Source organism: Pangasianodon hypophthalmus, chromosome 10 (genome assembly GCF_027358585.1).
Source record: "Pangasianodon hypophthalmus isolate fPanHyp1 chromosome 10, fPanHyp1.pri, whole genome shotgun sequence".
NCBI classification, from domain to species: domain Eukaryota; kingdom Metazoa; phylum Chordata; class Actinopteri; order Siluriformes; family Pangasiidae; genus Pangasianodon; species Pangasianodon hypophthalmus.
In genome coordinates this window covers 24,230,464-24,247,649 of record NC_069719.1, presented here as the reverse complement: position 1 = coordinate 24,247,649, position 17,186 = coordinate 24,230,464, and the positions used below count along the sequence as shown (strand labels likewise).

General features: G+C 38.4%; 1 protein-coding gene across 2 annotated transcripts in view; it reads left to right on the top strand.

Annotated features, from left to right (window-relative positions):
• The window catches only part of LOC113533700 (brain-enriched guanylate kinase-associated protein), a 32,512-nt gene that overhangs the window by 13,969 nt on the left and 1,357 nt on the right, over positions 1-17,186 (top strand). For both annotated transcript variants that reach the window (XM_026925973.3, XM_026925970.3), the window contains 3 exons: positions 7,884-7,991; positions 14,506-14,589; positions 16,222-17,186. The exon at positions 16,222-17,186 is cut by the window's right edge and continues 1,357 nt beyond it. In XM_026925973.3, the coding sequence (XP_026781774.1) occupies positions 7,884-7,991; positions 14,506-14,589; positions 16,222-17,186 (1,157 nt within the window). The remainder of the gene's footprint in view (positions 1-7,883; positions 7,992-14,505; positions 14,590-16,221) is intronic.

Below are 17,186 nucleotides of genomic sequence, written 5' to 3'. Positions count from 1 at the left end.
GCACCCCCAAATCCTCCCTCTAATGTAGGCAACCTCCCATTTATAATACCAAAATCTTCATAAAGAAAAATAGATTTTATTTTTGTAATTCAGTGCTTTATTTTTTCAAAAAAGTATACAAAAGACATGAGAAAAGGATCATCCAACAAATTAGCACTCCCTCCCTCCCAACCCCACCCATCCCACCGCACATCAGGATCACACAGCAAGGAAAAAGAATATTTAATTAATAGTCCAAAAGAACTTTAACTGTACATATTGAGTTCTTCCACATAGACAAAGTATAATGTCTGGCATGACTGACCCGTGCCAATGACAGTTCCAGATACAGTAACTCAAGTAAAGAATGCATCCAATGTTTGGTTGAAAGGTCATGAGGAGGTTTCCAATGCTGAACTAATAATTTCTTTGTGACAGTCTTTTCCACTTTGAAGAAGTTTAGAATTATCAGCAATAATAGAGCAGGATCTTTAGGAAAACATATCCTTATGATATCATACACAACATCTAGCACCATATCCCAAATTCTTTGTATATCTGGACATTCCAAATGCAAGTGCATCAATGTGCCCAGGTTCCCCGGCCCACAAAAATTACAGTAAGGGTGGGGTGATAAGCCCATGACTTGTCGTATTCGAGTGGTTAAATATGCTCTGTGGATAATTCTAAAATGGATGAACTGATGGTTAGGATTCGCAGATGGAATGTATTGTCCCACACTGTTTCCCACAGCCTCCTCAATAGTGGGCCTGTGGCTAAGTGCGTCTAACACTTTTTAATGGTCTCCCTCAATATATTGCTTAAGACCCCCCCTTAAGAGCTCATGCAGGAAGCCAAACTGAAATGGGTCTCCCTCAATAGTGGGCTTGTGGCTAAACACGCCTAACACTGTTCAGTGGTCTCCCTCAATATATTGCTGGAGTCCCTTAAGACCCCCCTTATGAGCTCATGCAGGAAGCAAAACTGAAATGGTTCTCTCTCAGGACTGCCTTCTTGCTAGCAATCACTTCAGCAAAAAGTGAGAAAGTGTGAGCTTGGTGATTAAGGCATTGGACTACTGATTAGAAAGTTGTGAGTTCAAATCCCAGCACTATTAGTCTGCCACTGTTTTGCCCTTGAGCAAGTTGTATCCTGATGGTCGTATACTGCTCAGTTATATCCTGTTTCAATTGTAAGTTGCTTTGAATAAAAGCGTCAGCAAGACGAGATAAATGTAAATGTAAAATGAGCAGGATGCATAAGTGGCCAGATGACTCTGGTTTGACACTGTGGTTGAACCTTGGGTTTCTGCCCAAAATAAATATTACCCACATTTGTAAACCAATCAATTGACCTTGCAGCGTTACATGACAAGAAACCTGCTGAGTTTTCCTTGCCTAGTATGCACTCTACAGTACTCTACTATTACTACTTTACTAATATACTATATAGGGATAAATTTATATATTTAACATTTATATATTTCTGTAAATGTGCTTTGTGACAGCTGTACAAATCAAATTTACTTAATATACTACTATTTGCACCAGATGGCAGCAATTCCATCATCAGATCAACACATTTCCACTCAATTAAGGTGCGCTGGTTGACATTGTAGTGTAGTTTACCTAGGTGAATCTCAATGGCCCTGCCAGTTACGATGAGTGAAATAGAACACTAGTTACATATGCACTGGATAACCACTAGAGTTCATTTGTAACCAGTACCAACCCGGCACTGGTTCCAGGGAGCAATGGCCATATGAAGAGATATTTATATTAAATATTACATGATATGGTCATTCATGGCTTTGTTGAATGTCTCTGCATGCATGCCCACAAATATAAGAAGGTATCCAGGTTTTTTTTTTATCCAGGCAGATTTTTCACTGCCTATGCCAGTTATCTGGGGTTCAGAGAACCACATTATCACACATAATACATTTCTATTTCTATTTTAGCATATTATCACATGTAATACATTTCTATTATGATGAGTGTGGTCTCTACCAGGATATAGTACCATCTACAAGGAATGTGGTGTCACTTGACTGGTTTAGTGAATATGAAAATAATATACGTCATATGCTACGGCCTTCACAGTCACCAAATTTCAAAACAATTGAAGGCCTATTGGGAAATTTTGGACTGACAGGACTCTCCACCACCATCATCAAAACATGTCATTTGTCCCCTGCCTGTAGCAGCAATCTTTCTTGCTGACAACTGACAATACTATTCATACTTCACAGCCTGTTTGTCAAATCAAAAGCAATTACGTTAGAGTGATTAAATCAAAAATAGAAACTTACTACATTTATGAAAACTGGGAATTAGTTAAATTCTAATGTGACCTTCATATCTTTTGCTTTCCTCAAATATGCAGAATATTAACTAAAATTCTTGACATATAAAATCCTCTTCTTTTTCAATTTTAGGAAGCCAGGTTAAGACGCCTACTGGAAGAAATTACTGTCCCTCAAATGAAAGTTTGAGAACCTGCTTCAGAAGCACTTCTCATTGTGTCTGCAGCATCTTTTAATTCCTTGCAAAGCTATTTCAAAGAAAACTGTTCACGCTGCAGGTCAAAGCAAAAATGGACATTGAATGAAAATGGACGGTGAACAAAATAACTGCCTTTGACATATCATTTTAAAAAATATGGCTAACAAGAAATATAACTTTGGAAAAACCCAGCACTAGTGTGCTGAATCTGTATGGGTGGAGGACCATGATAGAATATAAATTTAGAACTACAAAGGGAGTTATTCTGACCATTTTTTTGTCCATCACAAAAGTAGTATGGCTGTGCAAATTTCTGTCTTTACCTATTTCCTTGAAGGCATATTTTCAGGCATCAGGTGATTTGCACAATGATGTCTGATGAAAAAGTAATATTCAGTTGGAATGGACCAGAAAGGGGCATGGTTACTAAATACAATTTATGGCACTGAAGGAGAGTAACAGCCCTATAACCTACAGCTGTGCTACTTTCACTACAATACAATATATAAAACATATTTCTTAAAATATAACATTTATTCCCTTTAAGGCAGGTGGCTCCAACTCAATTTCAAGCCAGGCTATATCAGATTGACTGTCATTTTGTGAGACAATGACAGTCCATAAACTAAGGTTATAAGTACATTTATTCTTTAATATAATTATGGTTGCACTTGGCCTCTAGCTTCCATTTAATCTCAAACCCCCAAGGGGTGTAAAGAGATCTTTATAAATAAATATACCTTCTCAGTGCACAAAACTGTAATATATACAGTTTAAATGTGTTTAACAAGAGTTGGTCCAGTTTTAATGTTATGAGCAATTATACCAATAGCAGCAGACATTATTATTAATATTAGTCAGCAACAATCATTTATAAATGCAATTGTCTAAAGAGTTTGCTTATATATTTACTTAAATAAAAGTAATGATGACTTAGGAGTTAAAAATGCTATATATATTGTTATTTAATTGTGTGCAAAATTTAATGTGGCCAAGAGATACTACATCACAGACAAGAAATCATAAAGTCTGCTATGTGTAGGCTTTTAATTCACTGTTTTGATTTGCCAAATTAACAAATAATGGCAATTTGTTAATTCACTGTGCTCTCCTATAAAGAAAACATGCCCATGGTTAAAAGGATAAGATAACCAAGCACTCATGGGCTGCGATTACAGCTCACTTGTGAAGTTCATTATTTTATCCATTTAAAACTGAGATAAGCATTGTCTCTGATTAAGATGCTGTCTCTTCTGATCCCCTCTCTGTGTGGAAAAAAAAACAAAATAAAATAACAAACAAAAAAGCAAACAAGATAAGTTAGATGAAGTTTTAAATTTCATATCACAAGATTATTCTAAAGATTCATTTCAACAGATTTCACCTTTACTTGTGGTTGTGGTTATGGAAGCAGCAACACAATCCTGTTGGAGGAGAAAATCAAATACACTACCTACTTCAATTTTTCACATTGCAAAATAAACCACCACAACAACAAACATCTCTCTCTCTCTCTCTCTCTCTCTCTCTTTCTCTCTCTCTCTGCCATATTTATGCCTCTTTCTTTGCTGACAGGGGTGATAAGAAATACATGGATACTTTATTACGTGTTAACGCATGCATGCCGAGACCTTTCAACAAAGTAAAGAAGTGACTTATGAACTGTATATGTAAAAAAATACCACCCTGTACACATGCCAGATGACATGTACAGTACATCATATGGTGCTTTCTGCTTAGTAGTTTGTAACTACGGTTGGAGCTACAGGTTCTTCATTTAAGCAATTGTGTCAGTCTATGGAAGTGGATGCCTCAGTGCTGGAGCTGATCCAATGCCTCAGTTCCCTCACACAGAGATCCACAGTGTCAGGTGTATTTAGTATAGTCTGCTTTGCGAGACATGTGCAAATTATCCCTGCCTAATTTGCCCTAGAGCACACTCCTGAAGGGCAGTGGCTGGCTGTGGGATGCTTCACAGTGGAAAACATTGCCCATTGGGCTGCATCTCCATCAGATTGATGGTTTCTAATGACAGTATTCCACTGTGGGCCTCATTGATATCAGACCCTAACAAATTTATTGCTCTAACTCAAGAAGTTTGTTCTCCCTTGTATATAAATGTAATCACAAAACTAGACCCTACAAATCAAAACAGGGGGTTCTACTCAACTTAGCTGCTTGTTTAGAAGAAGGGCAGCAGATTTCACCCAGTTCTAAATTTGAGAGATCTAAACTGGTTCTTAATGACCCTCAGCTTTCATATGCCAAGGCTGTTAGATGTAGTTCAAGCTGTGCAACAGATGCTTTCTAAGACTTTGCTTTTCCTACCAAGGGTAGGCATTTCAATTCAAAGGTCTACCCATCTACCTTTCTCTAGCACTACAGGTATTTTCAAGATGTATGCAATCAATATTTTCTCTCCTGATGGGCAGTAGCATCACCTACTGCTGTACTTGGATAACCGGCTCACATGAAGGGACAAAGCAGGGCACTTGGGACACGTCCACATCCTCTCACAGATTCCAGTTTTCACTCTCACAGTGAACTCACACAGGGATACTAGCCACCCTCTCACATCAACGTGTGGCAGATATAATGCTTGCCAATCTGTTGAGGAAGCTAAGACCAATGATACAATTCCTGGAAGTACAAGCTTTTCTGAAGTGGGTTATCAGCCCAAGGCTGGAGCCCAAATGATGCAGCCAAAGTTCTACCTTGCTGGAGACAATACATATCTACAGGAAGGGGTCTATTTGGGAACAGTGCCCCATCAAAGAGAGGCAGTCAGCATGAGTTAGGTGAAAACTTTTGAACAGAATAGATACATTTTGAACAGATGTGTACATTTTTCTTATTTTGCCTAAATATCGTATTTTTTCATTTAGTACTGCCCTTCAGAGGCTACAGAAGATAGTTACATGTTTCCCAGAAGACAAAATAAGTTAAATTTACTCTGATCTTCCAATTCAAAAAGTTTTCACCCCCCGGCTCTTAATGCATGGTTTTTCCTTCTGGAGCATCAGTGAGCGTTTGAACCTTCTGTAATAGTTGCATATGAGTCCCTCAGTTGTCCTCAGTGTGAAAAGATGGATCTCAAAATCATACAGTCATTGTTGGAAAGGGTTCAAATACACAAAAAATGCTGGAAAACCAAAGAATTTGTGGGACCTGAAGGATTTTTCTGAAGAACAGCAGGCAGTTTAACTGTTCAGGACAAACAAGGGACTCTTGAACAACTATCAGTAAACAAAAAACACAGCTGTGGATCATTCAGGTAACAACACAGTATTAAGAATCAAGGGTATGTAAACTTTTGAACAGGGTCATTTTTATAAATTCAACTTTTATTTTCTCTTGTGGACTATATGTAAACATCTTTTATGTGAAATATCTTATTCAGGTCAGCACTAAATAAACAATAACATGCATTTTGTATGATCCCTCTTATTCTGGTAAAATAATAAACATTTTGCAGATTCTGAACGGGGTATGTAAACTTTTGACCTCAACTGTAGCCACTGTACATACATAGCATTATTTGATCAGTTTGGACAGGGTTGCACTGCCTGCTCTACAAACGAACCCGAGGTTCAAAATATTTCCCTTCTAACCATATACACTGCTTTTTATAATCTAAAATGCTTTGTAATATAAGGATGTTAAAAGGAGCATAATTTAAATGAGACAACATTAAAAACAAGTCGCCCACGTAAGCAGCTCAAAAGTAGCCAGCAGCAAAAGGGACCTGGCAACACTGCAATGTTTTAAAGTTTGCTCAGATGACAGTTCTCTCAAAACCATTCTCACTGATATGCTGTCATTTTTGTCATTTCATTGTGTGTTTTTGAGATAATTAGATCTCAAGTTGTTAGTTGTTTTGAAGAATATTTAGACCACAACTTGCAACTAATTGCTTCACAGGGGATTTGGGAACTGACTGACCGCAAGCATACAAGCACACACAAAAGACCCACTCAACCATAATTTATTTTCTTATTACCAGAGAAACTGTCCCCATACACACACACACACACACACACAAAACACACTCACCAACCACTTTAATAGGAAAACCTGTACACATGCTCATTTATGCAGTTATCCAATCAGCAAATCAAGTGGCAGCAGCACAATGCCTAAAATCATGCAGATACAGGTCAAGAGCTTCAGGTAATGTTCACATCAAACATTAGAATGGGGAAAAAGTGTGATCTCTGACTTTAGCTGTGGCATGGTTGTTGGTGCCAGATGGGCTGGTTTGAGTATTTCAGAAACTGCTGACCTCCTGGGATTTTCACACACAGCAGTCTCTAGAGTTTACACAGAATGGTGCAAAAAACATCCTGTGTGCAGAGGGTCCGCAGGCTGAAACACCTTGTTGATTAGAGAGATCAGGGTAGAATGACCAGACTGGTCTGAACTGACAAGAAGTGTATAGTATCTCAAATAAGCACTCTTTATAAGCGTGATGAGCAGAAAAACAGTTGTTACAAAAATTTGTCATTTTCCATTAGTATGAAGTACTAACCATTTGAAAATACAGTTGTTAGACTAAGGTTTAATTAAAAAAAAAAAAAAAAAACACCATTTATGGCCACTTACTGCAACTGAAGCCCAGAATGAGCAAATCTAATTAATAGAAATTATTTCTCAACCAAATATTTAAACAATAACTACGTTAATGACATCACACCGCTGAAGTATACACAGAAGTGTGAAACTTCAGTACTATGGGACTGCAAATAGTGCTGATATCAGTGACCTTTCTGAGTTGAAACAATGGTTGCAACCAATTCTTAAAAATGACATTTAATTTATGACATTAAATTACTTAGGACATACTGAAATAGTGATTTCCGTAATCAAATACTGGCACCTTAACTGGTTAACCAGTATTCCATCAACAATGTTCCAAGTGTTGGCTTGTACCTAATATTAACTGTTCTACATCAGTGATCACTAGCCTCTATACTCTACAACGATGATGACAATTGAAAAATTGTAAATGTCAAATATACATATAATTATGAAGCAGATTTGACTCCCAAATACCTTGACAGAGAAGTGCTACCATTTCATAAAAGTAAGAATTCATTTTGTCTATATGAATTCTATTGACTATATAAACACTTTTATATATTATAAGATTGTTGTAATACAATTATAACATTGCTGATTATAGTTTAATATATACTGTTGTTCCCAGCATTTAGAAACTGGGAGTGTGTGATTTTAATGGATTTTTATGGATGAAGAAGTTAAATAGAAGAAATCAAAAATGTGAGCTGCAGGTCATCATGTTGTGTAGCAAAAATTGCAATACTGAATTGATCTTAAGTAGAGATTGTGCTTTTAAGTGGTTTTACATAGCTTTCATTACTTATTTTCTCCTTCATTTAGACACAGCAATATGAAGAGGAGAAAAGGACACTCAGTCGAGAGATCATCGTACTCAATAATCATTTAATGGAGGCCAAAATCACTATTAAAAAGCTAAGAGAAGACAATGTAAGTCATTTATTATAATTCATTAAATTATTAACTCCGGTTAAAACTGGTGTAAATGCCTTTTTCACTGTAAGAATACTAATATAACAGCACTAAACACTGAAATCTTCCTTTAGGCACCATGAAACAACTTTGTATAATCCAGGGACTTGATACATTTTCAGATTTATTGGTTTAAAATCCACTGTGCAGAAAAGACTCACCTTTTTGACTCTGAACACTTCAGACATCAGTAACTATCGACTGGCATCATTTCTCTCATTTCTTTCTAAAATTCTTGAATGTTCTGTCTACAATCAACTGTCTCCCAGTCTTACCCAGAATAACCTCAGAAATTCTAGCCAGTCTGGCTTCAAAGATTTCTGCCCTTGCTGCCATTGCTAAGAAGCTTCATGCAACTAGATCAGCCAAGTTGTTATCAGTCTCATCTTCCTTGACCTTCCAGTAGCCTTCAAAACAATAAATCCCAAGACTCTCCTGTCCATCCTCATAAGTCTTGGAATTTATGAGACACAGCATGGCAAAGGTTTGCTTCTTATCTGGAGATCACATCAGGTGACATGGAGGGGATCCACATCTGCTCCGTGCAAACTCTTCACTGGTGTCCTACAAGGCACAGTGCTGGGTCCTCTTCTATTTCCCTTTATACCCGCTCTCTTGGTGAGGCCATATCCTCACATGGATTTTCATACCACTGCTATGCTGATGACACTCAACTTGTCCTCTTTTTTATGCCCTCAGACATTCATGTTTCTGCATGGATCTCAGAATGTCTGACAGACATCTCCTCATCAATGGCAGCTCATCAGCTCAAACTAAATCCCAAAAATCCCCAAAGATGCTTCACTATGTCAATATCTTGTAATCTTCCTGAACAACTCTCAGATCTCACAATCTGTCACTGCACCCAACCTTTGGGTAGTCCTGGACAACCAACTGTCCTTTTTGCCACACATTGCTAAACTGACATACTCATGCAGGTTTCTCCTTTACAACATCAGGGGGATCTGGCCATTTCTATCCACATAGGCCACTCTGGCACTTGCTCAGTCCCTGGTCATTTCAAGACTGGACTACTGCAATTCATTCCTAGCAGGTATGCCCCTGCGCACCACCCAACCTCAGCAACTGATCCAGAATTCAGCTGTATCACTTGTTTTTATGGTCTCCCACACTGACTTCCTGTAGCTGCTGGCATAAGATTTAAAACAATGATGCTTGTGCACAAAATGGATCAGTGCCCACTTACCTGTTCAACTGGACCCACCAACTCTCAGGGTACAAGAAAGACATGCATCAAGGCTCTTCTCTGTCCTGGCACCTAACTGAGGGAATGAACTTCCCATGGCTGTCTGAACAACTCACTGCCTTTCTTAAAACAAAAACTAAAGACCTACATATTCACTAAGCACTTAAAATATCAATTTGTTAATGTAAAGAAAAATTAATTTAAAAATCATTGTCTTGTATGTTTTGTTTGTTTTGCTCATACTGTACTAACCTCCCCAACATGGTTTTTCAACTGATGGTGCTCTTATTTCTTGACCTAGTGAACTAGCATGAGGATGTATTTATGGTATAGATTACAAAAAAGCACTTCCGTTAGTCATTCTGGATAAGGGCGTCTACCAAATGCTATAAATGTAAATTCGGGAAATCTGCCTAATTGTACCATAAGCATGCAACCCAACAGACTGCTTGGTAATATAAAGAGCAAAGGTCATTTAATTGGATACAGTTGAAGTCAAGAGAAAAGCAATGACCACTAAACCCTTCTACTAGCCTTAACTATTCATGAGTTGCCTTGATCAAATTCTTATAAGAATCATGAGACCATGGAATGACAAAAGACTTTTTTTAAACTCATTAATTCATGGTCACACTTCACTTTATTACCATATGTCTAGATCAAATCTGTGTCCTAAGCCTCCCTTTGAAAAGAAATGCAGCTCACTCTCAGTCTAAATAAATACCAAGAGGATTGATAGAAGGTAGACTGTATGAGATAGTGATAATTGTCTGGAGGGTACCATAAGAAAGATTGAGGTCAGAGGCTGGATATGTTGAGTGCAGATTGGAGATGTCTGGGATGCAAGGGCCCAGTGGGAATAAGACGTAAGTGACTTAGCATTCAGCTCAGATAACATTTCATTGTGTAAAGAATGCTGGTCTACTGTATGTGAATCAGTGACCTACAGGTTAACTTCAGAATAGGAATGGAACAGTACAAAAGATATATATATATATATATAAAATACCCCTGAAACCCACAGGTTTCGTAGTATCTGTTTACTACACCAGATTTTTACATTTTTAAAGAGGGTGACATTAAATGAGATGATACGTTCTGCTCTGTGAATGCATTCCATTGAATAAAACTCCAATTTGCAAAGGAGATACATTAAAGTAGCAGTGAACATACTAAATTATAAACAGCTATCATATTTATTTAAACAGGCTCGTCACTCTACTCCTGCAGAAAATGAGTTTTCTTTTATTTTTGCCTGGAATTTTTGTTGTTTTATAATATATGCTGCTCAATTTCTAACTAACTACTCTTTAAACAATCTCAGAATTCAGAAAAAAATGCTTATTAATAATTTCAGAGTTCAGAACATTTACCAAGGTATACTGAAGGCAAATTTGGGAGGTTTTACACATAAGGGGAATTATATGCTTTAGAATTGCTGAGATGGATGTCAGGTTTGTTAAGAATTTCAGGTTAATTTGGGTACAGTTAGCTGGTGGAGAATCTTTGGGAAAACTTAATTCACAGGGGAAATGGCAGTGACAGAGGATCTCCAGTCTCCCTCCATCCAGCATAAAAACTGGAAATATCAGGTAAGATAACATTTTGCCTAATATTTTCTGTATCCCATAGACTAGGTATCTCATTAAAGTAATGGTTCAGTTAACAGTTGTGTTATGGCTTGCATGTAACATAGTAGCTATCTAGCTATATTACAATTAGTTAGCTGTAACAATATGTGTGTTATCAGTGGTAACTTAGAGGAATAACACAGATATGTAGTCATGACAAGCATAGCTATTGCCTATAAATAGTTAGATAGCATGCTATGTAGTGAACATAACAGCCCTTTTAGCATGAAGGCTGTATAGCCTTATTTTAATGTTCTTTCCCATTAGAACTGGAGCAGACTCTTGTGAAGTAGAGAGAACTGCTTAAGGGAAAGAAACCGATTAAATAAATGGCAGCCAAAAAAAGAGAGACCGAAATTCATCCTCAGAAGATGAGAAGTCAGTGAAGAAGTAAAATTAGCCATGAGTTATTTTACCTGTCCTTTTTTTTTAACCTAAATAAAAATATGTAATAGTCTAAATAGTATGATTTAAGATTAGTAAATAAAGATTAAGCCACGAATCTAAGATGTTAACGTCACAATCGAACTATATTAAAAGCAGAGATATTTTAACAACCATGTTATTGTCTTTACAGAATTCAGACAAACAATATGCAACCAGGGTTGGATGTCAATACTGTGTAACAGGATATGATGAGTAAATAAGAAAGCTACTGGAAGGGAGGCAGAGGTGAAGTTACTGTAAATGGTAAGATCCCATATACAAACATTTGTGATATTATTATTTTTTGTGATAATGTGAGTCTTTCTTGTTAAAAAGCATGTTGTTAGTGCAAATTGAGACAAATGTCTAAATGCTTTTTTTTTTTTAATGCTGCACACAAACTGACATTACTGTTTTTATGTCACTGAGGTATAGAGAAGAATCTGCTTGATGAGTTGAGGGACATTAAGTATATTATCAACAAGCTGGCTGAGGTAGGTATTAGAATTCATTTTGGAAAGTTCAGGAGTAGGCCAGATGCTATTATGCCAGATCACATTTCTTTTGTATTTTTACCTTGTGCTTAAAAGCTTCTCAAGTGTTTTTGATCTGTGGCTGGTTTATGGTGTGTTGTCTTACATTTTAACGAAATTCTCTTAAAGCGATATAAAAGATCTGAAAGCCACCACCAGAAATAAACTAAACAATGAACGCAAGCTAGAGAAGAAGTCTGTAAGTTTGAGAACACGGGAAAACAGCTGGGAAAAAATATTTTCGTCTATAATGTTTCACAACTTGTTATTCACCATGTGCTCTCTCTCTCTGTCTCTCCTTCTGTCTTCCTCTACCCCTTACTTATATGCAGGTAACATGGAGACACAGTGGTTTCTTGTCTGACCTCTGACCTCGTCTTGTGGTTTCAGTCCTGACCTCCAGTCCAGCCACACCATTCTGCGCTGTTTCTATTTTTACATATTTATACACTTGAATGTATTATGTAATAACTCTTAATCTATTTTAATAAATCTTGCATAATTTATTGGGACCTGCTGTATTTTAATACAAAAAACAATGAGTACTGTATGGATAAGGGTAATGGTATAAATATGGTTCTATTTCACACATCCTAACCACCAGGGGTGATGAGATGGATACCTACTCGTGCATGTGTGAACACGTTTACTCCTTCAACAAAGTCACAAAGTGACACTACGACATAGTATTTCATATAATTACCACTGTCATACGGCCATCACTCCCAATTCTTCTTCATCCCTCCTACACATGCTAGTGGTCTTGTGAGTCTTGGAGCTATTTGTTTTATCTATCCCTCCTACCAGTTACCTACAAAATGTTGCTCATTATAGTGCTCACCTCTTAGTCCATGACTGCTCCAAAAATGCTGAAACATGCCACACAAATCATCAGTGTTAGATTCATTGAGAATGCTAGCATTCCTTTCACCCCAATGTGTAGCTGACATTATCACACTTGCCAGTCATTTTGGGGTATAAGGAATTGAAGCAATTTCAGATGTTACAGCCTACAACTAAGCCTCAAATACCACAGACAGAGATGCATCCTCATCTCAGCGAGAGAGGGCTGCAAGCTCAAGCACTAGAGACGCAAGACTGTTTCGAATGAACAGTGCCTCATCGGAGAGTGATAGCCACTGCGGATGCCTCCCTCATTGGCTGGGGGGACAGTATGATGCCACAAAGGCGCAGTAGGTGTGAGGAGCTCTAGTGTGAAATCAGACATCAGCTCAATCACCTGGAATTGAGGGCATTCTATCTAGCCCTAAAATTCTTCTTACTGGTTCTGAGACACCACCATGTGACAGTCAGGTACCATATTCACTAGCTTACGTGCTATCAAGACAAAGTATACACCCATGAAACTGCTGTTTGTACCTGGAAGTTGTTTCTTAGATCTGGTTGTGGTTGAACCTGGAGTCTCTGCCAAAAGTCATATCACCTACAACCTCGTAGCATTCCATTAGGGTGAATCTGCTGAACGTTCCTTGTTATGCCCAGTACGTGCCCTGCGGTGCTATTGGGACTGGTCCACTAGGCCATGGACATCACCACCATGGCCTACAGGTGCAGCATGCCACTCTTAAAGCAGCATCTTTTCCTTTTGGGCATGACTTAGAGGCACACCTAAGTAATCTCTGAACACCTTTCCAGTAAATACTAAGGTGGGTGAGGCTTGTCATGGTCCCCATGGTGGAAAACGTAAAGGATTACAGCATTAACCTTACGTAAATGGTTAAAGGTTAAACGTAAAACGTACAGCATTAACCTTACATATGACAGGTATACGTACTGACACTGGAGTCTCCTTCCATAAATATTCAAAGAATATCTCATACAAAAATACCTGTGAATTAGTTGTTACCAGAGAAATTACAATGTACTAGAATGAGTGCATTAATCTAAAATAAATGTAATGTAAAATAGATAGGAAGCAGTCAGCCAATCAGGACTAAGGCTATCTCCAATCTTGTGTAGTCAGTGGAAAGGAAATGCAGCATATGGTTCTGAAAACTACTGCCACCTTGCTCATGCGAGATTATCCTACCGTACGTCATCATGGTGTGCTGATGGTACCTACGCAAGACAGAAAAAAATCTAACTGGCACGCATTGTTGCAAGTCAGGTGATGATCATACAATGGAGCACACCTACAATGTAGGTGATGTAAACCATAGCAACTCAATTTTCAAATAATTGTAAAGCAGCCATCATTCCATGATTGCTAGTGTGTTTAAAAAGCACAGATAGAGACATGTAGAAATTCTTTTTGGACTGATTTTTTTTTTTTTTTTTTTGAGCCTCATTATTCGTGTCCCCAGCACCTTTCCAACAAATTTACATAGCCTTTCCCTGATTCTGACCTTTCATATGCAGAGTGATTTGTCGCCATCCGTGTGAAGCTAACATGTATATGGATGCAAACGTGAAATAACCACTTCATGACAATGTACTGGAGAAAATCTTAGGAAAATATATATACAACTGGGATTATTTTAGTCAACAGAAGGAAAATTATATGTATCAGCAAATTGTAAATAGGTGTAAAACATCACACTACTCAGTGACTAGTCAGAACTGCATATTTCATAAACCCAGAATTAAGCTTATATTTAATATTCCAAGAAAGTGCCGTTGCTAGGACACCATACTGACGTGCCGCTTTCCCACAGGACCTGTACAAGAAGGACTGCAACAGTGCAGCTCAACTCCTGCAGTGTGGAAAATCCCATTACAGAGCACAGAAGCAGTCCAAGGTAATTCTACTTCTTGCTCTATTTTTCACCAAACCTGCCATACAAGACACAATAAAGGCTTTCACAATAAGGGTATATGTCATTTTTCTGAACTGACTTGCATCATGCCTAGAAGTGGATTTTTTTTTTTCAGGGCACTTTAGGGCAGCAATTATAAAAGAGCAATTATAATGATCAATGAAATCAATGAGCATATGCCTGTGCTTCAGGCTTGCCTGCATTTCCTTGCTAAGAGGAAAATTGTTTTAATAATAGCCCCGACTACAAGAAAATGATGGTATTTTGTTCCCAATAAGTACATTTTTTAGCCGAAGTAATGACAGTGCTAACTTTTTCTCCTTCAACAATTATATTTTGACTGGGATTATGTATGCCAGTGTAATTTAAATGTAAGAAACTGCCTTTGATATTGATTTGGTACTAGGTTTGATGAAACAGAAACACAAATGCACTGATCTACCAGAGCAAGCAAAACAGAATTTCTGAAAGAAAAACTGTTACCATTTAGCTCTATTTTTATTTAAAAGAACAAAGTTCTGTAAGCCAGCAGAATGTTGAAATGTTGACAACAAGGAAAAAAATTCACAGATGGAGAGCAACAGATTTTGAAAACAGAGTGGGAAATCGTGGCAATGTACAAACGCCATTAGGGAAATGTGACAGGCAGTGACAGACCCATAAGTATATTGATTTGTGAGCCAAGCTACAACTTATGAATAAATTAAAAGCACTGCACACAAATTATCAATGAGTAGAATATTGTACCAGAAACTTTTTGACATCCAGCATACATATCTATACTGACAATAATTACATTCAGACACTGTGGCATAACATAATAAGAGTGTTTTATTTGCATCGCAATGCAAAAATATGACAACATGCATTGTGGGCATGTGTGATCCCCATTGTGTGATTCAGCATTCGTTTGAACAACAGTGGTCCCAATCTGTGCAACCCATAAATTATACAGACAGCACACTGACTGACAACAACCAACATTATAGGTTATATGGTTACACAACCATGTTCTAACATCTAAAAGAAGCGCTTCATTAGCTTTCAAACGACACCAGCCCTGTGCCTCTGCGATCTACGGTGCTCGAGAAAGAGGCCTCGGAAGTCGGGCATTGTAGCCGACTTTGGAGCTCTATTATCAATTATGACTCTATTACCAAAAATGGCACCTCAGGTGCTGCTACAGAGATCATTATGCTTCAATCAATCAGTTTCCCCGGGTCAGAGACTGTTTATTCAATCAAATTTTTGAGAGAATTTAGAGATGCATTTATTTATTTATTTTTAAGATATGGTGAACCTGTTGTACATTTTGTTTATAATATTAAACCTCTGTTCTTAGCAATTTTTGATTTATTCAGTTTTATACAGACAAAAATGCACATTGTTTTACAATGTTTATTATATAGAAATAAATGGGAGCCTTTTCAATCATAATTTTTCTTCATCACAATGTTGTTCAAAATATTCTGAGAATTGAATTGAATCGTGAATTGTGAAGCCAGTATCATGAATCGAATCATGACCGGACTGTAGCGTTACACCCCTAATTTACTATTAGTAAACTTTATAATTCCATTTTTCCCTCCCTAACCCTCTATGCGCCTCTCTCAGCTACACACTGACTTTCAGGAGAAGGCAAGTTCTCGCATGGACAATCATGGGCGTGGGAGGGACAAGGGCCTGTGCCATTTACCCTATTCTGATGCTGCATCCACAGTCAATGCCAAAGTATTGGAGAAGCCTGAGCCAGGTAGTAGCTGCCCAGTCACACGGTCACCTAGCCCACAGCCTCAAGACCCAGACTTTCTGGCAAACAACGAAATGAACAGTGTTGATACTCTCCAACACCATGTTGTATACAAATCTTCTGACCTATACTGCAGTGACACAGCACTATATTGTCCCATGGATGAGAGGCGACAGGATCGCTGGCAGGGGCGTCGGAAGAGTGTGGACCTCCATGGCAGGAACACCAGCATTCACCAACCCCGGAACTCCACAGACAGCAACCTGGAGGATTACAACTTCCACTCTCAATACTCCCACAATGACGGGGTTCTCCAAGAATTTGCAGCAGGGTCCTCACCAACCTCTAGCTCTTACTCTAGCTTTAGTGTGGCTTCGGATGAGAAGGGCCTTGCTCCCAGCACCCTTTCCTCCTCTCACCTGGCTCTATACATGGACTGGCGGGATGGTGATTACGAGTGTAAGAGCACATCCTCATATGACAAAGACAGCCCCAGGTTTCCCAAGTCGCACAGCTTCCAACACGTGACCTCCAGCCCACAAAACGGCAACTCCCCAGCCTATATGCGAACAGCATCCTGCTACAGTGAGCCATACCATTCACCGCGGCTCACTTCCTCCCACAGCATGGGCTCCTCAGGAGTGCCAAAAGACAGCTGCAGCAGCATCCATATTCCTGAGGAGGAGCTAATGGGCCGCTGGAGGCATCTGAGTGTAGAGGACGTCAACAGCTTTTCATATCGCAATCCTGGCCGTGTATCCCCTTACAGCTTCTCTGAGCAGCACTTTGCAATTGGCCCTTCCAAGATCAAAGTAGGACCCCTATACAG